The 27,485-nt window shown below is 38.5% G+C and overlaps 1 protein-coding gene across 1 annotated transcript; it reads left to right on the top strand.

The window, feature by feature from the left end:
- The first annotated feature begins 137 nt into the window (after window positions 1-137).
- LOC146481158 (fumarylacetoacetase-like) lies at window positions 138-26,738 on the top strand. Its single transcript, XM_085108793.1, has 15 exons — window positions 138-297; window positions 410-520; window positions 7,014-7,100; window positions 8,059-8,093; window positions 10,131-10,180; window positions 10,831-10,921; window positions 12,274-12,371; window positions 14,836-14,888; window positions 16,730-16,783; window positions 17,118-17,163; window positions 17,265-17,395; window positions 20,455-20,530; window positions 22,952-22,998; window positions 23,940-24,041; window positions 26,313-26,738. The coding sequence occupies exons 1-15, from the start codon at window positions 217-219 to the stop codon at window positions 26,511-26,513; spliced, it is 1,263 nt and encodes a 420-aa protein (XP_084964919.1). The 5' UTR covers window positions 138-216; the 3' UTR covers window positions 26,514-26,738.
- Window positions 26,739-27,485: the final 747 nt, after the last annotated feature.

The following is a 27,485-nucleotide window of genomic DNA, read 5'->3' as shown; positions in this document are numbered from 1 at the left end:
TTTCTTCACTAGTATTAAATAGGTAAATAAATAAAATAAAATGAGATAAAATAGCATGCTTACTGGAAAACGAACTAAATGTCCAACTGGACCAAGAGGTTGTGATGTCCTGGAAACTAGTAGTAAGTTGACGTCGGCCCAGACCCCTCCCCTTCCATTCCCTTTTCGAAATTCTGTAGAGCGTGGACCAGAAGAGCTATTTATTGTTTGAGCAAAATGTCCTTCATCCAAATTTCTCCAGACAATCATTTTCCAATTCAAAATCTTCCATACGGAGTATTTTCTACATCTGATAATGTGAGTACATTAAAATAATTATTTGTATGTATTTCCGGTTCTCATATTGGAGGCTCGCATGGCACTCTGCTTTATCTTAAGCTTGTATTTCTTTCCATCCACTTTCCTTAAGCCGAGGCGTCGCATTGGTGTTGCTATTGGGGAGTATGTGCTGGATTTATGCGAAATTTCTGACCTTTTTACGGGACCCGTGATGTCGCAAAGAAAACAAGTATTGCAAGAGGTAAGAAATATTTTTTTTGGTGTGGCTTACACCAAGTAGCAAACCTCTTTATTTGCGAGTTACATTCATTCAGTAAAATGGATTAACCCTTTAAGCCCTAACAGTGATCAGCATCAAATTTCTCCTTGTAAAATCAATGGTTATTCAACCCCTGAGGTCAGGAGAAATATGGATATGATTACCCAAGGTGAATTTTCTTGATATTTTAATAACTTCTCCCCAGTACTTTTATAAGAAAAGTGTGGGGACAAAATAGGAGAATTTTTCTTTGTTTTTAGAGGTTAAACCTGTGATGGGTTTCTCTTCTTTTGCGGATAATTTTACCATTTTGGGTTCTCTGTGGCACCCACAAAGGTTTTGACAGTAAGCCACTTAAAGGCAGTTTGTACCCTGCAAATCGATCAAGTGGGTGATTTTTTTTTCTCTCCCTGTTAAACCCTCAGAATCCTTGCTCCTTTGAAAATATCCCCTCGCTGAAAATGCTACCACTAATTCCAATACTGCTTTATTTTTTCTTCCTGTGCATTCTGGTGATTTTGGAAGTGGACACAACTGTGATCAGAAAGGCTTGGTTCTCTTTAGCTATGGTAGTCAAGTTAATTTATGTATAATACTTACCCCAACTGGACCTCCTTTAATTTGATAGAACTCAGATCCTTCAAGCCTTTCTAATGGAGAGCCAGTCCACTTTAAAATCCTGGGGTTTAGCTAAAAGGTGTCCTGCAGCTCAGTGGCTCACGGCCCAACTCAAAGTCCATGGCCAGTAGCCCACTTCCCAGTTCAAAGCCCCATGGCCTGTGGTTGACCTCAAGGGCCACGACCTAGGAAATTTTTTTTTATGCCCACTTTGAGATGGCGGATACTTACCGTGACGGGCTTGTAACTAACAAAATAACGCTCCATTTAGATTAAATAGCACTCTGGTTAGCCTAAAAAGCATCCCAGATAGCCTACCTAGCACTCTGGTTAGCCTAAATAGCACTCTGGTTAATTAGCCTAAATGGCTCTCTAGTTAGCTAAGTTAAGCTTATGTAGCTTGCGGTTAGCCTTTATATTTGGGGTTAGGATATCTACCTAAAATGTTGCAATTGCTGGCAGCCAGTCGTCTTAGTCTAGTGGGGAAGGTACCCGCTTGGGAATCTGACGACCCAGGTTTGACTCTTCTAATCTTCATTTCTTTTTCTAACTTAAAAAAGTCAGAAAAAGTAGGTAAGGAGAGGCTACAAGATGGCAGACACTATAATCACACACTGTTACTTTTTCCTACTTTTTACTCGGGCCGTAAGGCGGACCGAGTTAAGGTTTCGGTAGCATTATCGAATTCTTTTTTCTCTTTGGGGTTGCGATGGGCCAAGAGATAAGACTTAGGGCGAAGAGTTATTGTTCTCGGTCTCGTTTTTTGTACTCGGCTGGTACGAGTTACGTTTTCTGTCGTGTTATCAAATTCTTTAAATTCTCGGTCGCGTTCTTTGTTTTCGGGCCGTGAGGAGTGTTTACAATATGCGAGCCAGACATGCGAGGCATGCGAGGCATGAACAACCCCAACATAAACTGCTAACCGTTAAGCTAAGCGTGGAGCTATTTAAGCTAACCTAAGTGCTATTTAGGCTAACTGGAGTGCTCTTTAGGCTAACCGTAGTGTTCTTTAGGCTAACCTGAGTGCCTCAAGGTTAGTTTTGTTTAACCGAAAATTTGGCAACTAAATCAGTCTATGACCTCACGGGCCATGCATGCGCTAAGATAGATAAAGATGTCTCACGTTTACTATAGAAAAACAATCAATGTAGAAATGGTTTCTGTCATCAAATGAAAGGTGAATAACAAATGCTTTCCCCTGAATTTCATTTAAAAATATAAACAGCGAAAAATTGAAAAACGTAGAAGGATATAAACGTATGCGTGATGCGTAACATTACTCTAGATCCCGGGGGGGGGGGGGGGTACTCAACATATGCTTGGGTAGGGAGGTGCGGCCCAGGCGTTCAAACCCTGACCTTGTTTAAGACACAATTCTCCGATTTCCCTATCCCGTTTAAGACAATTCAAAATTTTCAGGCCCTTTCTAAGATATTTAACCCAAAATCACACCCTGTTTAAGACTATAATGAAATAAGAATACACTACAGAGCATTATCTCATTATCTCGGTTCTCATCCACGCCTTCTTGTTGCTGAAGTACTGGGCACCGCAGGGGTATGATGGATTTGCCAAACGTGCAAAGCAGCGCAGTAATCTGCTACTTCCTATCACAATAAAGGCCTCTTTGTCGCCCGCTGCATTCACAAAGAACGCAGCAGTTATTCGCTGCTTCGCATTCTTGCCGCCCCTACAGCGTTTCCCCTTTTGAGAGAGCGATTTCTGAGGCATCGTCTTCCAGAAACAGCCAGTTTCATCCTCATTCCATATATCCCTCGGTGAGTAGCCCCTAGTTAGCTCTTTCACTCTTTCATTCCAGCTTTTTATCGTCTCTTGGCTTACATCTCCCTCTTCCCCAGCAATGTTCATTTGGCCGATGTTATGTCTCTTTTTCCACTTGTCTAGCCAACCACTTGTTCCTTTAAATGTGTCATCTCCAATTCTCTCAGCTATGATTCGCGCTTCTTCGATCAGCATGGGGCCATCAACAGGGATATTTGACTCCCTTGCTCTGGTGTACCATTTCCACAACAAACCATTGATTTCGCCATACTTTTCAACATTCAATCTCTTTTGAGATTGTGCGCCTTCATTAGAGTTCCACGATTCGAGAATCTTAGCTTTCCGCTTCAGGGTTTTGACGATCTGTGTTTTCCGGCAATCAAACATTTTCGCTAACTTTCTCGTGCTGTTACCCTCGTGAGATTTCCGGATGACTTCTACTTTTTCTTTCAGGGAAAGACATTTTCTTTGACCATCACTAGCTTGTGGGGGCATTGGTGGCTTCTTCGCTGTGGATTTCTTTGTAAGTGGTTTGATGTCCTTAACTAGTGGAATTCTTGCTTGCTTGGTCACCTTCGTGGTCGCCTCGTCAGAACAAGAAACGCAATAAGCCACCGATACACCGGCTTTCCAGCCTGGGCTGTCTTCGTCAGCAGGGGACGAACATTCTTTAGACTTGTTACACACAGGTTTCGCACACTTCAGACAAATATAATTTGTAAGACTCAAACATTTAACACAGTTCCTCATCTTTAAGACCTCCAAAATGCCTCTGTTGAGCACACGTGCACGTAGCAAATGTGAGAAATTCCCGCGAGTATTTTATCTTTATCTCATGTGTTAAGAATACAAAGTGCAGACGCCAATCAAATTGAACACCCACCACGCAACCAACGAGTAACACATGCAGTAACAGAACTGGAAATCTTCGTCATTTGCTTATCATTCAGCATCAATTCGCTCCGTTTCAAGCCGACATGGAGGAAAAGAATTTTTCAAGCATCACGGTCCATTCATTCATACGAGGTTATCATGTCTACAAGGATGAAACAACATGGGTTCCCAAGATTGGTGAGCAACGTAGACTGAAACGTGAGCCACTGAATGAAAAAGATGGAAATGCGGTTGCAGTAGTGAGGCCGCTATCGAAAAATTTAACTGAAGCCGAACATCCCAACACAGTGTCAAAAGAAGATGAGATTGTCGGCCACATACCATTACAAATGTCTCAGTATGTTAGCAAATTTTTGAAACGAAGGACCAACAATGGAAAGGCCATTATAACAGGAAAACGTGTAAATCGAGGAGCAGGTTATGGACTGGAAATTCACTGCAGTTACATTTTCTACGGAGACAATGACATTTCTATTCCATGGCTTAAGGAAAAGATTGAAAGCACTGGGATTTTTCACATTGAATAACGCCTGGGCAATCTATTTATTCTTCTGATGAAACTTTGTACTGTATATCATTTTGGAACACATCACTGTAACAATTCCCGTTTACCTACCGACCTAATTATAGCCATCTTCTCTGTCTGTAAACTGTTATTATCTGTCAGCAGTCCGGGGTACCATCATTAAAAACCTATTGAACTTTTGTCACTTCTGAGTGGTGGTTTACTAACGATAATAAGTCATTATGTTGGGTGGTCGCTTACCGGAAACAGAAAACAAAGAAAATGTCAAATTTCTGGCCAAAAAAGTGGTCGCGGTCCCTTTAGAAACTTGAGTGGTGGTCGCTTACGAGAGAGCTCTTGGAACAGTATTTAACTGAGAGACAAAACGGTTGTTTACGAAGTGGTCGCTTACGGGACGTGGTCGCTTACGAGAAGTGGTCGCTATGAGAGAGTTGACTGTAGTTTCTTACTGTATTTTAATGCATTGGCAATCACAATCTGTTTAAGCCATTAGATCATGTAGGGATGTGATGAAAAGTGATGAAATAGATACCCTGAAAACCATACCCTATCGGGCCGCACGTCCCCGTTAAGGTAACATAAGAGATTACCCCCGGGTCTAGATCATACCGAAAATTACGATCGTCATTGCCCCGGCGTCACATACATATTAGGACCGTACAAATGGTTTCTGTCTCTAAACAAAAGGTGAAAACGTAAGGATTAAAGCCCGGGGATCCACCCCCAAGAGAGCTTGCTCGCAGGCTATCTATTTGGGGGAATTGGCGATGCTGGAGGTTATCACTGTACATGTTAAAAGATTGTAGGCTTTACGCACCACACAGTCAAATATGGCCTGAGTATAAGCTGGAAACAGCTTCTTGTTTAAGTTAAAAAAAGAAATGTCCAAAACAAGAGTTGAACTTGGGTCATCAGATTCCCAAGTGATACCTTAACCACTAGACTACTAACAACTGGCAGCCACAATCTGCATTTTTTGGCTAGATATCCTAATCCCAAATATAAAGGCTAACTGCAAGCTACCTAAGGCCCGGTTCATACGGCGAATTTTTGCCGTGTCAAATTTAATTAAACTAATTAAATTCGACAGAAATTCGACGTCTGAATCAGCTGCCGAATTTCTGCTGTACGTTCGACTGGTCTTGTCGTATTATCTGGCAGAAATGCGGCACCGATTCAAACCTCGCATTTCTGCCGTGTTGAATCGAATTCGCACATTTACATGCATTATGTTAATGTATTGAGCATGCATAAATCAAGGCTGACCGTCCAAAATGGCGTCATGGCACCTGCATGATTCCATCGAAGAAGAAAGCTCATCTGAAGAAGAGAAAATCTTCGCAGGAAACTACATGGAAGTACTGCAGGAGAGCTATTGTAGCTCTGACGATGACATTGATGAAGAAGTGCACAGTAAGGAGAATATTTTGGTCACACGTATATTAGTCTGCCATATTGGATACTCTAGCTTTATCATATTTTCTGCTGACCGACAGACACTGCAGTATCGACGCTGAATTAAGTGCAGCACAAGTGTGTCGTCTGAATCAACAGTCGCATTTCTGCCGCACTTAATTGAATTGAATTTGACATGGCAGAAATTCGATGTATGAACCAGGCCTAAGTTAAATTAGGCCAACTGGAGAGCTATTTAGACTAAACAAAGTGGTATTTTGTTAGTTACCAGTCTGTCATGGTAAGTGTCTGCCATCTTGAAGTGGACATAAAAAAAAAATGTGCTGTAAACTGTGAAATGGGCTATGAGTCGCCGGGCCATGGGCTTTCAGGAGGGCCATGGGCCGCCTTTTAGCAAAACCCCAAAATCATGACCATACAGCAGAACCATGGGTGCCTTTTTTGGTAAATGACCGATAAATGTTGCAAGCATGACACACTAATTATTAATGTATAAAAGATGTGAAGGGAAAATACTGTGTACAAAAAGATTTTGGTTTACGCAACTGTAAAACACAATCTGTTTGTAAATTAACATTGAAAACCCCTATTGGGATATGTTAAGGAACTTATTGTATTGTATTGTAATTTGGTCATGTTACAGTGATTATGCTATACTCCTCAGTTGCTTTGGACTCACAATTTCCCAGTGGAAGTGTTGTCATTTTATGTCCTTCATACTGCTGTTTTAAAGCTTTTTAGCCTGTACAAATTTACCATAACAGGTGCTTTGTATTTTGATATTGGCAGCTAGATTCAAAGTGCACCAGATTCTAGTTGTCTTGCAGAGATGCCACTGATAACACAATCCTGAAGTAGTCCCTTTTTGACCAACGGCCCAAGCAATCACACATGCATGCCCAGCAAAGCCATGTCTTCAAGGCGTTGATACCACTTGCTATTCTAGCACTGTTAAGACATTTTATTTTAAGTGTGTCGCCATTTTGTAGCAATGAGTGACCACAAAGATCCCACAGTAGTTATTGTCTCACTTTCACTAGCAGTGTGTATTTTACATATTCGTAGTCAACTTCGATTACTTGAATATCAAAACATAATTTTCACTCTTTCCTGTAATTATGGTTATCTCAAGTTCTTCTCCTAAAAAAAGTGTTAAGGATCTTAAAGTGCTGATCAAGGTGGGGAAAATTTGTAAGTTGCTTATTTAGACTGTTAATATTTTCCTTTCTTAATAATCAGTCGACTCTGAATGCATTGATGGGACTTGGAAGAGAAGCATGGAAGGAGATGAGAAGTACTTTGCAGCGGATTTTATCTGTGAATGAGGTAAGGTAGTCAAATAGCAACAATGTCATTAGTGAAACTCGGTACTTTGTGTTATTATATACTTCAATTGCACACAAATATTTTAGTTCATTTGTACACGCAGCTTACAGCTGTGTTGATGAAACCAAAATGTCAATAAATATTATTAGAGATCATCATTCATTGATCAAGGATAACTTATTTTATTATGTAGACAAGAGTGTTTCACTGGAAAATACGTCACTTTTAAAATTTATATGAAACTATATCTGGGACCCAAGTGGCGTATTTTCCCTATCCTCACTAGTGAGGATATTGATGACATCATTTCTTGCTTTTTTAACGCTCATTTGTGCTGTCAGTCTGACAAATGACAAGTAATAGACTTTTCTATATAACAAAAATTAAATTTACCTGGTGTGAAAGCAATATTTATTTAACCACTTAAAAATAAAATTCATATCTCTGCACTGCCATGTAATATCCTCTATACATTTCTTTTTAACTCAAGCAAAAGATGATTTAATACATTTCAAGCCTAAGTGGCCGGCACACAGCCAAAGCTTGACCTGGTTTCTGTAGCATGAAGCAACTGTGAGTATTAAGTTCCCCCGGGACAGGATGCCAGTCCAGCACAGGGTCATTCCCGGCGGTATGTCGCTGGTAACCATTTATACACCTGGGTGAAGAGAGACAATATGGTGCAGAGTTTCTTTTGTAAGGAAAAAACACAGCAATGAAGAGACCAACCTGGCCTTGAACCACCTACCCTCTGATCTTCTTAATCCATCTGATCCTGACATGCTAACCACTAACACCACTGCAACTCCACTAGAAACATACGTACAGACTTTTATGTGTGCACAAAAAAGTATAATTAACATTTTATCAAAGTTACTCGCAATAGATATTAAGTTGTTTATCTATCCAGCAGGTTTTCTCCTATGTTTAATTTACTACCCACTCATTTAATTTTCAGGGAATTCTCCGGGACAATGCAGGTCTTCAGTCAAGGTACACTAACTCTGCAGGATTTAATCAACATATTTAATGTTATCATAAATGACATTGTTAAAGTTGCTAAGACTTGTTTGATGGTTCAGAAATAGTACTAAATAACTTAATATCACCAGAACTCAATAAGTCAAAATTTGGGAGTGATTTAAGAAGCATGTCTGGCAACAAGCTAAGTGAAGCACAGGTCAGCCAGTTACCAACAATAAAAATACGGTGCTGTAATCAAGCCACAAAGTAAAAATTCAGAGACATATCAACTGAATTGGACGAGTGACTGATTGAGCAACTAATCAACACAAAACAGAAGAGACTACAGGAGAGATTACTCTCAATGAGGCAATTAATATCACCACAGCTCAATCTCAACTGGACTAGTAGCTGGATGGAGACAGGATAAGGATAGCCATGGAGTAACGCAAGACAGCAAAGCCAAGGCTAATCAAGAAAGCAAAGCCTTAAAGTAAACTCTGGCTTAGAACATCCCCTAAAGCTGAGGGTGTGGTGTCCTCTGTAATGATCTAATTGCTAGCTTCCACTGTCACAATCCCCATCACTGGGCTACACTGTAGGCTTTGTTGTTCCAAAAGCCAAGGAGGAAGTCAGGTAGCTCAAGGTCCAGAAGACAAACACAACTACATCCTATGCCAGGAGCCGAAACCAACACAGCAAACAGAGATCCCCTTGTTCAAGGTGCAGAGACTCAGACATAGTGAACTTGGGAGAGCAATTTGAAACTGTCCTGTTGGATTGAGGTAACTGCCATTCAGCCGCTGTCTACGCCTAAAGATGAAGTATTTGACTGTGTGTTCGTAAATATTAATCGTCACTTCGCTTGCAATTCAGTACCCAGTAGCACTCAAGGTGAACTAGACACTGGGGCACAGACCATGCCTTTCAGGGTTAAGGACGACTTGGTAGCCAGATACCCTGACTGTTGATAAATCAGTACCTCCACTAGTACATGCTCAGCCTGGCATACTATTAAAATTTCTTGCATGCATGATGACACAAAAAATAATTGTTGACCGAGTCCTAAGGGATCATCACCAAACTAATGGAGGGGGACCAATGGTTTGCGTTATGCCTTGTTTACTGCAGGAAGCCGATGATATCCATTGAATGAAAGGATATCAATAAAGCCATTCACAGGGAACATCACATGGCGCCCACACTTGAAGAAATTCTTTCAAAGTTAACCGGTGTGAAATATTTCTCCATTGTTGATGCCAGATGTGGCTGCTGGAATGTTGAGATATAATCTTGGACAAAACTGATGAGAAATGTATTTTTGACCTACAAATTCCACAGCTAAACAACTCAGCACCTCTCCCACTTGTTAGTGTTGTTCTATGGCTGAAAAAAGGTAGGGTGGTCATCTGATCACCTTCAAAGCAACATTGCACGAGGGGGAGAGGACGTGCTACTCTCCTGGTGGTGCTTTCTTTATGGGAGATTGAAATCTATGCACACAATTTAAATTTTCACAACTAATTTTGTCCAAGAGTTTAGATACAAAGTTAGATATTCAGAGCATGTTCCAAGCAAAGATTGATCAGCACTTCAGAGGATGTGAAGGTGTGATTGGGATTGTCAGGTGACATTGTACTTGTTGGAAAGTCAGAAGAAGAGCACAACAGAATAGTTGCTTGAAGCAGAACCATCAGGCTAAAATTGAACCCAGCCTGAGCCAAGTACAAGATAAAGCAGGAGACAGTAGGATTATATGGTCTCCTACACAGTGAAATTCTGCCAGATCTGGAGAAAGTGTCAGCTTTGAAGGACATCAACCAGCATCAAGGAATTGCAGAAATTCCTTGGATTAGCCTTAAGCTCATATATATTAAGTCCATTGATCTCCAGTCCTTGTAGCCTGACAGCCCCCATGTAATGGCTGGTCAAAGAAAACTGCACCTTGTATCTTGCCTTTTAGCAAGCCCTAGATGCTGTGAAGAATGCCATTCGTTTATTGTTTTGCTGAATTTCACTAAATCATAAAATTCTGATTTTCACATCTTTACTTGCATCTTTTTCTAGGTGCCTTGTTCCACAAAGTGGTGTGACAATGCATCTTCCAGCAGTAATTGGTGCGTATTGTTTGCAAGGATTCCTTAATTTTTAAAATTAAATTTGTTGAAATATAATTATAATTTTTTATCAATGTAATGTGTCAGTCTTATAGATATGGCAGTGTGGAATATAATTAAATTACAGTTAATTGTCTGTGAAATCTATGGCTGTCCTTTCATTTGCCAATCAGATGGATTTCAGGGCCATTAAGCGGATAAGATAATAATTATAAGATAAGAAAGGTAAGATGTGATGAGATGAGAAGAGAAGAGCAGAGAAGAGTAGAGGAGAGGATTAGTCATTTGTTATGCTGCAGCTGTAACAAGCCATACACTCACTTGACAGTTAATTTTACAAATAAATGCAATATTCAGTGGAGACTGAGCAGCAAGATCTCCACGTTTCCCAGTCAGTCATGAAAATCTGCTTCAAATGGATTGATGAGATTGAAACTCTTTGTCTTTTTGTGAATAACAGCATTTGAGAAGCTCCAGTTTTGTACATATCCTGTTGGTTGAGAGGTTCACCAAAACCTCCTACTAATTTGTATTTAATTACAGAAAGAAACTGTAGGGTAAAACCCTTTTGAACCTAAGGAAAATTGATATTCATTTAGTTGGATGAGGAAGCTATAATGTGTTCTAAAATCAGCAACTGGCTGTTTCAGGTGACTACACAGACTTTTATTCATCTAAGAATCATGCCACAAATGTTGGAACCATGTTTAGAGGGAAGGACAATGCTCTAATGCCAAACTGGTAAGGGTCTCACCAACCTAGAGGTTTTCAAATTAGGTATTAGGAAACATTTTGAAATACTTTTCAAGGAGAAAAGAGTAATGTATTGATGTGTAACATCTAATGTCTAATGATGTTATAACATCATGCATTGTCAAATTTAACAAAATGAGCAGGGTAAGCACTTGAATTTGTATATAGCACCCATTAGATCATTTTCATAATATATAATTTTAGCTTGTATCTGGAAACTCTCACACATTTTATGCAAGTCTTGTGTCTGTGGATTGAAAACATCAGTCTTATGCATAAATGCCAATTTCTCACACCTGGCTAACAAATCTGGACCACTTATAGTTGAGTAATCGAAGAGCATAAGAATTTGATTCATTTGAACAGAACATACATGTATGTCCCATAAATGACTCCACAAGTTGTATTAGTGCTAGTTACAGTTTTCTTTAGTAACACTTTGTCTATCTTACCGGTAAGTAAGTTTCAGAAATCTTTGGGCATTTTCAGCCATGTTCGGAAATTGCTAAAACTTCTTTGAACATCTTTTACAATCCTTGGAAATCATCAGATCAACTTCAGAAACCCCAGTAATATGAAGACAAAAAGCGTGCATTTCACTCAGAAAAAGCTGGCTGGTATATTTTGTTTTATTTGAACTTGAACAAACAACAGCAAAGCTCTATTTTGGCACAGGCGACTAGTTGACCCTGAATGCTCGAGGCACTTGAGTTGGTTCAGTTTCATACACAACACTCATGCCAACTCTCCTGGATACAGAACGAAATCTCCCGGTCTCCTGTACGGGTGACTAAACCTCTCGGATAAAAGCAACTTGGTGCCTTATTTGCGTAATAAGCTAGTATTTCAACTCAAATGTTCCATAAATTTAAGAAATATTGTGTCATGACCACATTTGCATACCTGCTTTACCCAATCTGCCACAAACTTTGACAGAAACCAAAGAAAAATTTAATACGCCTTAGTCAATTCATTGCAATATAAACGACTTTCTGATTGGACAAACGTTCAACCAATTAAAGAGGACAGATAAAGTTCTTAGTGCTGTGCAAATTTTGTGCCAACTGCGGGAGGTAGAAGACAGATCCTCGCGGTTAGTACACAACTTAAGCAGTTGCGAAAAGAAAGCCTGAAAAAAAATATTCACTGACAGGCTTGAACGGGATTTGAACCCATGACCTCTGTGATGTGACCTACAGCACTGCAACAGCATCACAGAGGTCATGGGTTCGAATCCCGTTCAAGCCTGAATTTTTTTTCAGGCTTTCTTTTCGCAACTGCTTAAGTTGCGTACTAACTGCGAGGATCTTTCTTCTAGATCTAATAAATCTAATTTACAGGGTTCATTTGCCAGTTGGATATCATGGTAGAGCATCTTCAGTAGTGGTTTCAGGTACCCCAGTCAGAAGACCTGTGGGACAGACCAGACCTGATGACAGTATGTACTAAATACAAATCACATCTTGATTGATTGAGGGGCTTAATGTAAGAAGTTTCTGTTGATTTTTCACCTTTTGGGTCAGCCTATGTCAATGTATACATTCTGACCACCATAAAGAAGAAGGCTTTCAAAATGGTAACATGATGTAGCTTAGCATTATAAACATGGATTATTTATGTCTTCACTCAGGTAGGACCTTGTTTAAATCCCAGGGACACGTATGCTTATAAGACTATTAAATACTGGTGATTTAGTTACAACCACCTTAAGTTCTGTGGTTATTGTGTTTTCTTGGTATGTGCTCTACAGCCATGGAACATGGACAGTAGACATCAAGCATAGTCTCACGATTCAAACTCTTCTAAGAAAAGTCCCAATGCTTTTTTTGCATCTAGGAATGCATTTTGTGAAGCAAACAAAGTCCTACATATGTATGTAGTTAGATGTTTTAGTTTCTATTAATGTTTCATTACTTAGCTTTGTCATCACCGTTATTTCCTATATATCATTCTAAAGTACAGTGTTTGAGCATTAGCAAATATAATATTATGATTTAATTATGCCAGGACTCTTTTTTCATAAGAATCACAAAGGTAGCGTCAAATCTCCTCCATCTGTTAATTCTATCACGCAGGAACTAAAGTCTTGTTTTGTTAAGGTTTTTGAAAGTGTTTGACCCAGATGGTGCAGGTGTGCTTACTTGATGTTGGTATACACGTACTAAATAGAAAATTCTTCCATTAACTTATCTCTAAATTGTAATGTTTATTTCTCAAGTCTTTTGTTTCCATTTGAGGACGGCAACCGCAGCGAAAAGATCACTATGTAAATGATTTTGCATATTTTCAAACATTGTTGCGATTATTCCAACTCGCTTTAATGCACCTATCAATGTCTTACCCCAGGGAGAAAGGAAGGTGGGCATACATGGGCTATTGTCATCAAAACTTTGCACGTGCAGGGGATTTGTCAAAATTATTGACACAGGGTACCCCCGAGGGTCAGACTTTTTAGATGGATCTCAACTAAATCCATCAGGACTCAAAAAATTCCATCCAGTGAATTGTTTATACAAAAAATGATATTCTTTTGAAAAGAAAAATGCTAGTTTATATTTTAAGTGTATAATTTTGCTTGATTTGTCAAGCGTGAATTCTGGGTTTCAACTCTTGACCCTCGCCCAACTGTTCCTTCTTCAGCAAGAGAGAAGGAAAATTTAGAAGATTTGAAAACAAAAGCTAATAATTCGTTTCAGCTGGGATCAATAGCGCTTATCTTTCAAAAGTGCAATGGAAAATTCACCAAGTTTGTTGAAATCGACTGTCTAGAAATGGCTGATAAACACAAGAAAAATGGGGCCATCAAAGCTGCAGAAACAAGGAAAGAAAAAGCTACAACTAAACACCAGAGAACTGTAACATTGTCAAGGGTATACAAGTGGTTTAGCAGTTTACCCAGGGACATTTCATATTTCTGATAGCCCAAGGGTGGGATGTTTTAACAAAAGATTGCAAAAATGTCGAAATACTATGCCACCTGGTTGACTGCCCCCCTCCCCTCCCCTGGGGCAAGACATTGATAGGTGCATAAATGTCAAAGGAAGGAGAAATTTCCAAGAGTTGAATTCTTGGAGACCACACCCAAGTCTAGAAAGAAATAGAAAAATTTGTTGTTGTGTGTTTACGTCTTCTATATAACAGCCTGTTTGGAAATTTCATGTCCTAGGCGTGCAGTGATGGCAAAGAAGTGTACCAAAAAGGCTAATGCATGTGCAGAGTTGTTGTTTTAGTTATTAAGCCTATTGTCTTTTTGACAATAGGCCACTGACCAAATCAAGCCAATTTCTTAAGTCATCTATGTCACCATTATTAATAGTGAATTATAATCCTTTCAAGTGCAATAATTATTGAGGTTATAATGATCGCTATTATTATTATTTTTTTTTTTCACATTTGCATATTATATGTTTTTGCAAACTTTGCTACAATTTACTCCTTCTTTACTGACTGAGAGTGGCAAAACACCAAAGCATTAGCAGATAAGTTTAGAAATAGTTGTTTGTAACATCCCTATCATCTTTTCAATCCCAAATTTCTATTTTTGTCAAAAGATAAAAAGAGCTGAACACGTTAACTGTTTGTACATCAATGCATGTAACATCTCAGTCAATACGAAGCACGATCATTCTTCTGGGCACCTCCCAGGCAATTGATTTCTGGACATGGTGTTGCATTGAAAATAGAATCCTGTCCTGGCGGGCGTTTCACCCATGACCAACTTTTGGTGATACTTGTGTTGGGTGATTACGCACAGCCGGAGTGTTCCACAGTAATTTATTAGTAACAATCTACATTGGTTTCGTTGCATCTGATCTTTATTTCTACACATGGATACATACATAGGTTAAGGTTTGTAGTCACTGATAGTTACTTACATTGATTATTGTTTTTCATATTTGCAGCTAAACCTCCTGTATTTGGACCATGTAGATTACTAGATTTTGAGCTTGAAATGGTAGGTTAACAGACTAAAATACCAGAGAGTACCATTTACTGTTGAAATTGGAGAAAGTGCAAAAGCAATTAATTGTCCATAGCATACAAGTTTTTCTAAGCATGCTCTAATTTAAATATTTGGTGTACAGACTGGTTTCCACGTCAGAAGCATAGTTTCTTATTTATTTTGTGATTTACAGGCTTAAAGTTGACAAATTGGTTCATGACTTTAGCGTTACCACAAGGTTGTAGTAGTAAGCAGGGCACAAGAGACAATGTTTCTGAAAGAATTTCAATCTTTCAGTGAGATTTATGGTGTACAGAAATTCATAGAACACAGTTAAGTGTTGTCTGTGTGTAAGATGACATTTGGACCCCTCCAATCAAAAATTCCTGGATCTGCCACTGACAAATGATGTATTTTCTTCTCTGTTTAAAGTCAAACAGAAGAAATCAAGCAAGCAAAAGCTGTGTTTAGCTGATTTGTTGATTTCAAGCCCTTAGCTCACAAACTAAAGAAGGAATTAACAAACATTCACTAAAATACATGTCTCAAACAGGCTGGCCCGTCTTTGTTGAGAATAATAACTTGCTAAATGGTCTAAGTATAAATTATGAGTGTTGAATGATTAAGGCATAATTTGGGTGATAATATGACACCAAGATCAGTACTCAAACAGGACCCACCAGAGGACACTTGAGTCACCGACTTGCTACAACTGAATGGGTCTAAATTTGCATTTCACACCCACAAAGGTGTGCATTAGAAAGGAGGGGCTTGCCCGTTTATAGTGGAACTTCAAGTCTGTCTTTTGGTCGAGGGTCTCAGGTCAAGGGCGAGGGTTTTCTCGTTTTTAAGTGCCTTTGGAAATTCAGAACTCAGAAATAGCATTGTTTATTAATTTCATGGTGGTTAACTTACTAAAGAAATGTAATTGTGTCATTATCATTGTCAGTGGATATGTTTAACAGGCTTCTGACCACATGTTGCTGTTGTATCTATAAGCAGAAGAGAGATTTTAAAGGGAAATGCAAAAAAGGGAAATGGCCACCACCATCAATATTGTAGATCAATGAGTGTAGACATACATGTAGTGTGTCATATAAAGACAGGCATCCCAATCTTAAGAAGACAGCGAGGAATAATTAATCATGTGACCTTTGAATGAAAGCAGTGTTGAGTTACGGGGGGTTGTTGAGGATTTGAGCGCTTTACAAGAGTGTATGGTGAATAAAAAACGTAGCTACATTTCAACATTCATTTTGATGAAATGAATAAAACTAACTCATCTCAGGTGTATTCTTGTTTGGTTTGGGGATATTCCACATTTTCAAGCTTCCTTTGAAACCACTGTTATTCCCTTCATAAAACAGAGTCAAGGCTGCACGCTTGCGATTCAGTCGTAATCCACTCAAAGGCAAGGCAAAACACCCCAGATGTCCAAGACATCCACTGCCTTGAAAAAAATTACTAGAGGCGGTGGAATGTGTGGAATGTACATCTATTTATGCTATAGTGCCCATTTAGATGTTTGACCTCGAACCCATGTTTCACCAGCGGCCATGTCCAGTTTCAAAATCACCAGCAGTCACAGAAAGAAGCACTTGGTGGATTGGATGCAGAAAATGCTCATTTAAATCAAATGTGTGGGTGTTGTTCGCGACAAAGCATTTACCAAGATTCGAAAATCATGGAGCTTTAGCTGTACACGAAACAAATTGCCGCTCAGATGGATTTTCGCGACGCAAACTGCCTTCGAATGGATTATTCCTCGCTCTCCCCTAATGTGAACTTGGTCTGCCTGTGATGTAATAGCATGAATTATTCATTTCTAAAATTGGTTTTGTTTATTATAATAGGCATTCTTTTGTGGACCTGGCAATAATCTTGGAGAACCAATCACGATGGATAAGGTGCAGTAACTGTTAAGTTTGCGTACACAAAGTAGAGCCTATAACTCATCCAGCATGGAATTACTGAAATAACAACAAAAAAGAAGTTTTTGGATTGTTGACTAATGCTGGAGGTCTGTTGAGAGGTGTTTTTCTGGCTGAGTGAAAGATGAGGAAAAGATGGACAGACAGTCCATAAACACATAGCCTAATGACAGCGCTAATTTTCGTAATTCTGTCTGAACAGTACAAGAAATTGGTGTGGGTGGTGGGGGGTGTCATTTAGTTTCCAAAAAAAACCCTATTATTGAAATAGTTAATGAACAGGTGATATCTATCTTTGTTAATATCACAGGCACAAGATCACATCTTTGGAATGGTGATTATGAATGACTGGAGTGGTAGGTTGGGAGAAGTTGCTTATCATGTCATTTGAATGCAAATTAATTTACCTGACTGTGTAATTTAATTTACTTGCATTTATGTTGTTGACTTATTTTAGCTCGTGACATTCAAAAGTGGGAGTATGTACCACTGGGTCCTTTTCTTGGTAAGAATTTTTCAACTACAATCTCCCCTTGGGTGGTCACCATGGATGCTCTACAAGAGTTTGCAATAGGAAATCCACCTCAGGTAAGTGTGTTGTTTTTATTTACTTTATCATGAAACCTTGGAGAGCCGGTGCGTTTGGTGTGACTACCTTTTCCCTAAACTTTCTTAATGGCTAACATGGAGTGATAGAGTACTGCAAAGTTGTACAATCGGATGTTTACACCAAAGGCTAAATTTTGTTACATTTCTTTATCCAAACAAGATCTTCCTCAACTCAAAATGGACGATTTGTTTGTTATAACTGACTTTTTTGTTTACATTGTGCTTTCAAAAAGAATCCGTTGTGGTATGACTATTGGAGCGTTACACCAACCTGTGCTGGACCAGAACACCCAAACTTTTTCCAAAGTCATATTTCAGGGATAGCCTGACCTTCTAAGCCGGCTTCTTAATTATACTGAAGGGGAATAGGGCAAAAGAAAACCTAGCAACTGGAGTAACAATGCTTTCCTCGCTTCGCATGGTGCCATAGTCAGGCATGATCAAAATCTGTACTCTAATAGGCCTTTGCAACAGTTGGTCACTTGACTACTTTTTCGTTAACATGTAAGCAATCTATTTTGGAGAAATGATTTTGTCAGGAACGGAAAAAGCCGTAGAAATTAGCTAGCATGTAAATTTTCAGGCTTATATCTGAAAAGGGGGATTCTACTTGCTGTTTGAATTTAGAGGGACTTGAAGGGAAGAAGTATCCTTGCCCTCCAGTCACGTTTCGCTGCTTTTCCTTACAAATCCTTGAAAATTTTCAAATGCTCAAACTCCCATGAAAAACTCTACATTCTCGTATTACGGCTTGAAATTTGTTAATATGGTTAATTTTTCACACTTTTTCTTTCATATAGTAATATAGCACCCACTTTATGAAACGACTAAGTATAAAATAATTGTATTTGTCAAGTCCGTTCCACCTCCACACAAAACATTCTGATTTTGCAAGTATTCAGACTGTTGCAAAATCTCGCCTTTTGTGTTCTTGCTAATAATATGCTCTTTCCATTTCTGGGAATCATTAAGCTCCAGCTAAAAGTTTTATGGTAATTGATCACATGGCCAATAGGCCATTTTACAGTTGTGTGCTAAGTGACCTGGCATTGGATTGGAAGTGAGGCTAGGGGTGACCTTGTTTTGATACAAACCTCATTGCTTTTCATATGTAGATCATGCTGTTCTTATGCTAACTAGTTGCATTTACATTTTAAAAGCAGTGAGGTCTGTATCAAAACAAGGTCAACCCCAGCCTCGCTTCCAATCCAAGGCCAAGTCACTAAGCACACAATTGTAAAATGGCCTATTGTTGCAACAGGCCTATTCAGGAGTGATTCTCCATTTTTTCGCGTTGACAGTAATCAAAATTGCTCTGATGTTTTTCCAGGCACGCTAACGTTTCTTAAATTCAATCTTAGAGTAAAGTGAAATTTATCTCCACGTTTTTTGCGGAATAGATTTGTTTGTCAATGTCTCCACAAAAGCGTAAATTTTCAATTGGTTAACAGGCTTCAGTTCAGACAGTGATGATTGTTGCCGCTCGTTACATTTAAATTAGCGTAATCTCGCAGACTTTCATTTTGCTAACCAAGCATTCAACTTGTAACTTCTAATAACTGTTTTAGCCTACCAGCCACTTTGCACTTCACCACCGAGTTGCTGGCTTCTTCAACCGTTTTTTCTTCTCCAGAAAGTCCAGTTTAGTAAAGGGTGATGCAGGGGTTTCATTAAAGGCCGGGCACTCAGCAAATTGACTGTCTGCAGTGAACATCACTTTGCCCAGCTGCTTTTGACATCGCGTCTGACTTTTTCCATAAAGAACATATCTGATGGTGAAAATATGACCAAGTAACTGGGTTGTCTTCTGCACCGATCAATTTAATTTTTTCACGGACTGAACAAATTTCAAAAGGTTGATTCAAATTAAGCATACATCCGCAGAACATGATTGATATAGTAGCCTTAAGACCAATAATAGAACCAGCTTTTAATTGTTTGCAGCTGCGTGTTTGTTTTCCCAGTTGTCACTCTTTTCCTTTGAGGAATTCACTGTCCCTCAAAGAGTACTTGAATCTGATACCTGAAATTGGTGATCGAAAAAGACTACAACATCCAAAAACAACAAGGATTGGTTCCTTTGTTAAAAAAAATTAGGCCGGTGATTTATACACTCGATTGCAAAAACGTTGACACCTAAAAAGCATAAACCGTGAACAATGAGACCCAATGGCTTTATGGGTATAAGTGTACTAAATTTATTTGCATAATATTCTATTCTCGTGCGACGGTTGATAACCAAAATTAGTTGCACGTGGTGAATGATAGAAACTGTCCAAGCTTTCCTTTAAGTGTCAAGTTGGCCAACAAGGGCCAATTTTTAAACGCTATCCACAAATCCGTTGGGTCTCATCGTTCATAGTTTATGCTTTACATGTGTCAACGTTTTTGCAATCGAGTGTATAAAGCTAAGATGGTGTTTATCAAAAGCACAGTCCAAATCAGATTCAATCTGACCAACCAAACTCGTTTTCAGAGTGTCTGTCAGTCTGTCTGTCAAGAGAGAGAAATCTCTCTCTCAGTCCAGAGAATGGTAAGAGAGCCCCAACCCGAACTGATTACAGTGACTTAGACGCACACTTATCTAATTAAAATGACCCACACAACAACAAGTGGATTTATTAGACTCATAACAAGTCATAGCATCTCTAGATACTCGGGCTTCCTACGGGTGGTGCCTACTAATACAGGGATGTTTTTGCGCGGTTTAAAACTATGCGGAGAAAGTAGAAATTAGCAAGTGCTCTTCGTATCCAAAAAGAGAATTTGGGGTAACCATGCCTTTTTAAGAGATAAATTAATAAAGCTTTAATTTGGAAAAAAAAAACGCCATATATTGCGTTGTATTACAGTTTTTTAGAATAATTGTTGATTCATTATCTCTACAAAATGCGTGGTTGCCGGTAAGGTCTGCTTTCCCTGCATAGTCAAAAAATACACAAAAATACTTCCTTATTAGTATGCTATTAACCGATGTTCAAAGTTAAACGTTGTTTCAATATCCAGCTCGTAACGTTTTTGCATTTGTTACATTTTAGGAGCCTGCCCCACTGCCTTATCTTCAGCACGCTGATCCTTACACGTTTGATGTAAACCTGGAAGTTGCCCTAAAATGTATGTTGCACGCATGTCATCCTAGCCTTGTTATTTTAATCAGCATGGATATTACTCTTTCCCTGCTCAAAGCCTGTTCTTATTTCAGCATTCCCAACCCAGGTAACGTTAAGTCCACTTAGACTAGTCTTTCACTTGCAGGTATGTTAATGGCAATGTGTTGTTAAGGTTACCGCTAGAGGTGTCTCTCATCCAAGCGATGTAGAGCGTCCGGTTTAAAGTGTAGCTACCTAACCCCCTACTTCAAATTAAAGCTTTATAGAGCTGGCAATCAAACTATACCAAGAATTTTGAAATACAATGAATTTTTGAATTTTTAGCGCTGTTTTCTCGAATCAATTTTTTAACTTGAAGGGAACACTTTAGAGAGCTAAAACTCAAAGGGAATTTGTTCGTTTCCCGTCAAATTTGGACAGTAGCTAGTTTAACATACAAACAACAAAAACGTGTCTGCGAATTTTTTCTTCCGAAATATTTTTTCTCCGAGAGCGATTTTTGTACGATCACTCCACATTTTTTTAATCCTATTTCGAACATGTTCTGTAACTTTTCACTGCGATTGAATATGGTAAAACGCAGACACGTTTTTTTAACACTTTGGTCCCGAAAACTGAGTAGCAAATTAAATAAGCGGAAAACAAAATTCACTTTGTCTTGTAGCTTTCAAAAGGTTATTCGGACGCTCGCATTTAAAGGTAGTGAAAAATTCGACAATTCATTTTATTTCAAAATTCTTGGTATAGTTTGATAGCCAGCTCTATAAGCTTTAATTTGATATAGGGCTTTAGGTATCTACAGTTTAAACCGGACGCGCTACATCGCTTGAACGCGAGACACCTTTCAAGGTATACGGTAACTTCATGGGCACTTGAGCCACAAGTACTGTGAAACATTATTGCGTGATGTTGGAGACCCGATCAAACATAACGATATTTGCGTCTCCAATTTAAAACTTTCGCGCGAAACTGATACATGGACGGACGCAATTGATCACTTACTTTTGGCACTCGAGTACAGCCATGTCTGGATCAGGCCTTAGATTAAGTAAACAATTAAACTGCACGATACAGGAAAAAGCAATGGATACTCCACAGACCTTTATCACGGAAATTATATATTTTGATGTGCGCCAAGTAACGAAAATCTTTTCATACTGTTAAAAGACACACCTTAAAATAAGTAAAAGGCCAAGTTTGAGAGTCATCTTTTAAAATAATGTACATGGAATATATAGTTCCGTAAAATTTAGGAAATTGTAAGGAAATGGGCAAACAATGTTCGTCTCTATACAAACGTCTGTAAAATTCTCAGTCTTAAAAGGAACTGTATCTTCACTCGTTTAAAAGATTTAATTGGCACACCTAACTACCATAACTAGTCAAAGTTAACCTTGTGAAAAAAAATTTATTTCATAAAAAAAATTTATTTGACATACAGTGTCAGGGGTGGCTGGACAAGCCAGTTCGGGAGTGACAGTCCTTTCCGCACTGACTGCAAGTGAAAACTGGCGCTTGCCAAAATAACGGAGCGTTCCATTTTCAGCTTATTTAAATTAACAACTTAGAGGTGAAATGCCATAATATTCTGCTTCAACCCATCTACCAATCTTCTGCCCATTCTTGATTTGCTAAAACGACTTAAGATGGATTCCTGACGTTTTACTGCCATGGGAACTTGTGGTATGTAAGTAGCCCAAGTTATAGTTGCCGAACTGCAATCTGAAGAATTTTTTTTTTTTGCGAGCAAGGCCCACACTTTGTTAGGTTTTACTTTCCCTCAAAACAAAATGTACATTTTGTATTAATTTTCACAAGTTATATTAAGTCGAGGTTGTATTTTATTAAACGGAAAGCTACAGTTATGTTTAATCAAATAACTATTAATTTCCCAATGTTTGAGGCTGTTTAAGCCCCAAGAACAATCATGTTTGGGAAGGAGACCATATAAATGAAAGGTTGTCTAAGCAAACAATAAAAAAGGTTAAATTAAACACGTGTAATCAACTGCTGTTTTCGAGGCACCCTTAATAAATAAGTCCTTTATTAATGCACCCAGTATCAGCAGGAACTTCTACTGTTGAAGGAGATACCATTTGCGTGGCAATTACTGCCAGAGAATCAATATTTCTATTGATTAAGGTTGCGGTCGATTGACCTTTTTTCCGGATTAAGAATAAGTGGAATAGTCGTTAGATTTCTCTTTTTAAGTAAATTTGGGAAGACATTTCTGTTAACTTTTGCTGATAATTTAAAAGCCATTTTGTATTCCAGTTACTCCTAAAACCTCTTATGAGGGATTTCTTATCATCATTGTATTTATTCCTATTCCGGAATAGGGTCAATCGAACGCACCGTAAGTATCATTACTAAAAGAAGAAACGTTGTGCTGGAACTAACAAACCCTCTATGTTTGTGTTCAAAGGTGAGAGTATCAAAGATCCTGTTACTATCTGTTCAACTAATCTAAAGGTAAGATCTACAAGAACGCTTTTCAAACCCTAATTTGTATATCTCGATGTCATTCTTTCACGAGTTTTTTTATGTAACCTTCTTTTAGTTTGTTGATTTGTTATTACTATTATTATTATTATTATTATTATTATTATTATTATTATTATTATTATTATTATCTTTTAAAACATTAACTGTTAAAATCTGCGATAACACACCTCCTAAATTTATCTTGAGAATCGTAAAAGCAGCAAAAATCGATGACATGTCGATGTTTATTAAACGTCATTATCAAGTCAAAATGAGAAATAAAAGTAAGTCTGAAGATACTAATAAAACAATGGATAATAAAGTAAAAGAGTAGCAATGTCCAGTTAAACAAAGAGTCTCGCACGGACGGAGTCAGTCTGCATGTTAAGAACAACTTCTCATAAATGAGGCAATCAAATTTCCCTAAAGACTTTCAAAACGTGCGAAATTGGCTTTCTTTAGATTTTTATCCCCATGGGCGTCCAAGAAATGCTTGCCGATTGCCCTGGTCTTGTGTTTGACAAGTGGCCAATTTAGTCTGAATCGCACAGATCACATGAAACGAAATAAACAACCCACTGTTGGTTCATGACCGAAGGCTTAATATCTATCGGCTTGAGCTCCTGTTCCAATTTCTTGCCAATCTTGTGACCAAGATCACGCATTTGATTTCTAACTGCATCAGTAGATGTTTGATCCTTATTGAACGAGAGGCTGCCGTCTTCAACTTTTCCCATCCGGTGAAATATTTAGGACAAAGTTGTTGATGGTGGAGTTTATCAGGCCTATGGGATAGTCAAGTCGCGTAAAGATGGAACGTAATCTTGAGCATTCTTTGTCGAAGGTGCGTTTAGGTAAGAAGAGGAGTGAGTGAGTGCAGGACATCAAGTCTGAGTAGGGTATAAGTTGAAATATCTTCATTGTTTCAGAATATGTACTGGACACCTAAACAGCAGTTAGTCCATCATACAGTGACAGGCTGTAATGTCCGTCCTGGAGACCTCATGGGTTCCGGTACAATCAGTGGAGAGGTGAGTTGTTTATATGCTCAAAACCAGTGTATGTATGATGCGTTTTACAGCAGACCATTCATCATTTTTATCAATACCTTTCAATTAATGGCTTAAAACGTGATAATATTATTTTTATGTTTGAAAAGTTATTTTTGGTGATTAGCTGTTTGTATTGTAGCCATTGACATATTGAGTGTTTTATCAGTACAATACTTGGAGGAGAGTTTGGCTAGCTGATGACAGTAACTAAAAACTAGTTTTTAATCTTTTGTACGTATTATTTAATATATCAATGTCATATTTTGGATATGGCGAAAAAAAAAAACCACAGGTTTAAAGGGCCTGAAGATCTCTTTCAGCCTATTCACCGGCTTCCACCATTTGAGTGGAAATATTCTACAGGTTGCTTTATACCAACTAGAAAAAAATGTTAGCCATTGTAAACAAGCAATGGTTTCAGTGCCATATCAGTTACAGGGGCTATCTTCCTATGAGCATATTGTTTGTTTGTTTGTTTTTTTCTGCTTTTTTTTTTTACATCGGAGTTCTATGAGAACGGAGAACCTTTGTTGTTTACCTGGATACTAGATACGGTTGCGTAAATATAATAAGGCCACTACAAGTGTCCGAAGACTAAACAAGGAGCATTGATAAGTTTTGTCTACAGGACATAAAATTGGGCGTACCTGAACTGACAATCTATTGTGAACCTTTTTTCCGTCGTGAGCTTTTAACTTTGTCATGTGACCATGATCGCACGATTCATTTTGGATGTGACGAAGGGAGGCTGTGGCGGATACGTGTGTGTAGGATCGTAGAGATTTGCGATTTTGTTTGGAGGATCAAGCTTATCATAATAACAACGAATAACAACGAATAACAACGAGCTTTAATTTCCCGAAAGATTTTCCGCATATTTGGGGGACTTGCTTGTGTAATTTCACACGTCTAAACAAGTTTCGTTCTGAAAATGTGTTTTCCGTTTGTCACACTTTACCTCAGTTTGCTGGTTAAGTGTGATTTGAAGATCTGCTGATGACTATCGGAGGGGTTTAATGACAAATTTTAATATGTTGTGATCCTACAAATCACAACCGCAAGAATTTCTTATTCTAATCGAAGTTGACTTGTACGGAGAAGTCAAATGAATTTTAAGTTTTCAGTTTTAATACACTTAGTATCTGATACCCGAAAGACGACAACTCGCTCCAATTGGCCGGAGAGCTGTGGCAACAACAAAGCATACAACAATGCAACAAAAATCGTAATTTCGGCCTTTTAAAACGAATCCTTTCCGTTCCTATACAAATCTTTTTAATTCGAACCGCTGCAACACAGCACCACATGCGGTTGGTGAGCAACCTAAGACCCCCGAAAACTATGACCAATTATTTCATCATTTTTCTTCCTGGGTGAAAAGAAGAGTTTATATCGTAACATGTTTCCGATTTGGGAGAAGAAACTTAAGATCCTCATAATTTTTTTTTTATTTTTTAACCCAGCTCTTAGTTTTCGTTGTGTGCCATTCGCATTGGTTTTCCTGTGGTGCTGCGTACGGCCGGACGTACGGACAGTGACGTTATAACCAAAACCAAAATTTCTCGCATCGATACGTTACCATATTTTCTTACCCATAGTGCTTCGGCGCGTGGAGCTCCGCTACAAATGTCGGACCTACCTGCACGTCTCTGGAATTCTGCTAAAACAGTCTTTTTGTATATTGTGCTCTAAAATGAATATTAGGTAAAAATGGTTTCAATAGTTTAATTTTAATTCCCCGTTTGCTTGGGAACAAAGGGATATAAAAATTAAACAAGTTTGAAATCATTTCACTTAAACTTCATTTTAAATTACAACATATATATTAATAACTCAGTTTTGAATTTGGTCATTTTAATGCAAAACTTACTCTATAATTTGTGAATGCCACTGTGAAAATGCATTGTTTTTTTCCCTTTGGTTAAGAAGAATATGTCTTGGTTAATATGTTGTGATCCTACTTTGACTCATAAACGTGCAAGTAGCTAACAGAAAGTTCACACCCCACTGGGAATCTACCTGTGCACTATTGCGTAGTATTTAACAATTACTCACCGAATATGTGGAGGTGAATGGTCCTTGGCTAATCACCTCCGAGTTAGCCAATAAGCGCGCATGAAAAGTACTATTCACTTGTGTGGTATATACTAAAAAATATGACTCTAGTCCTCATATTTATTTCAATGAAGTCGCAGTTCAATTCTTGTTGCCGACCACCTGTTGCCCTGCTAATATCTACGTTATTTTCAGACACCCGACTCTTACGGTTCCATGTTGGAGCTTTGCTGGAAGGGCACTAAGCCACTGGACCTGGCTGAGGGTGTTACACGGAAGTTCCTCCAAGATGGAGATGAAGTCGTTATGACTGGATATTGCCAAGGCAATGGCTATAGAGTTGGGTTTGGAGAGTGCAGGGGTAGAATACTGCCTGCTGCTGTACACTTGAAGTAGACGAAACCAAATGGTAGCTTGAAACTTTGCTGTTTTGGGAACAAATGTGGATGGAATCGTTTTTTTTTCAGGGACCTTTTCTTTATAAATGGATGACAGGCATAACTGAGCTAATAAATACAAAATTAATGAAAATATTTGTTCTGTATGTGGCAACAGGACAGGGTTCCAATAAAGAAATGAGTTCGCATTGCCATACAAATAAATTTGTATGTGGGTAAAACATACTCTTCTTCTGGGCATTACTTTCGACGACAGGCTTTCCTGGGTACACCATCTTACAGATTTAAAAAAAAACTTTGTTAATAAGGTGAATCTCTTGAAAAGGAGTTCGTTTTTGAGCCGTAACGCCCTATTGGACTTGTACTTTAAAATAATATTGCCATCCGTTTTATATGGGCTGGTCGTTTGGGGCGGCTGTTCAAGTACAGACCTTCTACAATCTTTGAAATTACTTCACCGAAGAGCAGCCAGAATAATATATAACTTAGCTCACGATACGCCTACTGACGAAGTATACCGACACTCGAATTGGAACACTTTAACCTTTTATTATAAACTTCGATTAATTAAATTATTTCATAACGTGTTTATAGGTGAAGCACCTGCGGCTCTTTCGTACTTGACAAATAAACCTCACACTGCATACAACTTTAGAAGGAGTAATAACGTAATCGTCCCCCGTTTTAATTTAAAGTTTCTTAAAAACTCTATAAGCTATATAGACGCTATCCTTTGGAACGCTGTCTCGACTCACTTTACAGGCCAGTTACTGATTTTTATCGTAAAGTGAAGAAGGACTTTTATTTTAAGGAACTTGATATTAGCGCACAGTCGGCCCAGTCGCTGCCGAGGCACTACCGAGATTTCAAATGCTTCTAAATATTTTACATTTTATGCCTTAATTGCTGTAGTCAGTTATTTACATGTAAATACGCGAACTCATTTGAACATTTCTTTTTGTAATTATTT

This window comes from Pavona decussata, unplaced genomic scaffold (genome assembly GCF_977016875.1).
Source record: "Pavona decussata unplaced genomic scaffold, jaPavDecu1.1 SCAFFOLD_51, whole genome shotgun sequence".
NCBI lineage: Eukaryota > Metazoa > Cnidaria > Anthozoa > Scleractinia > Agariciidae > Pavona > Pavona decussata.
This window is presented reverse-complemented; position numbering and strand designations above follow the sequence as displayed.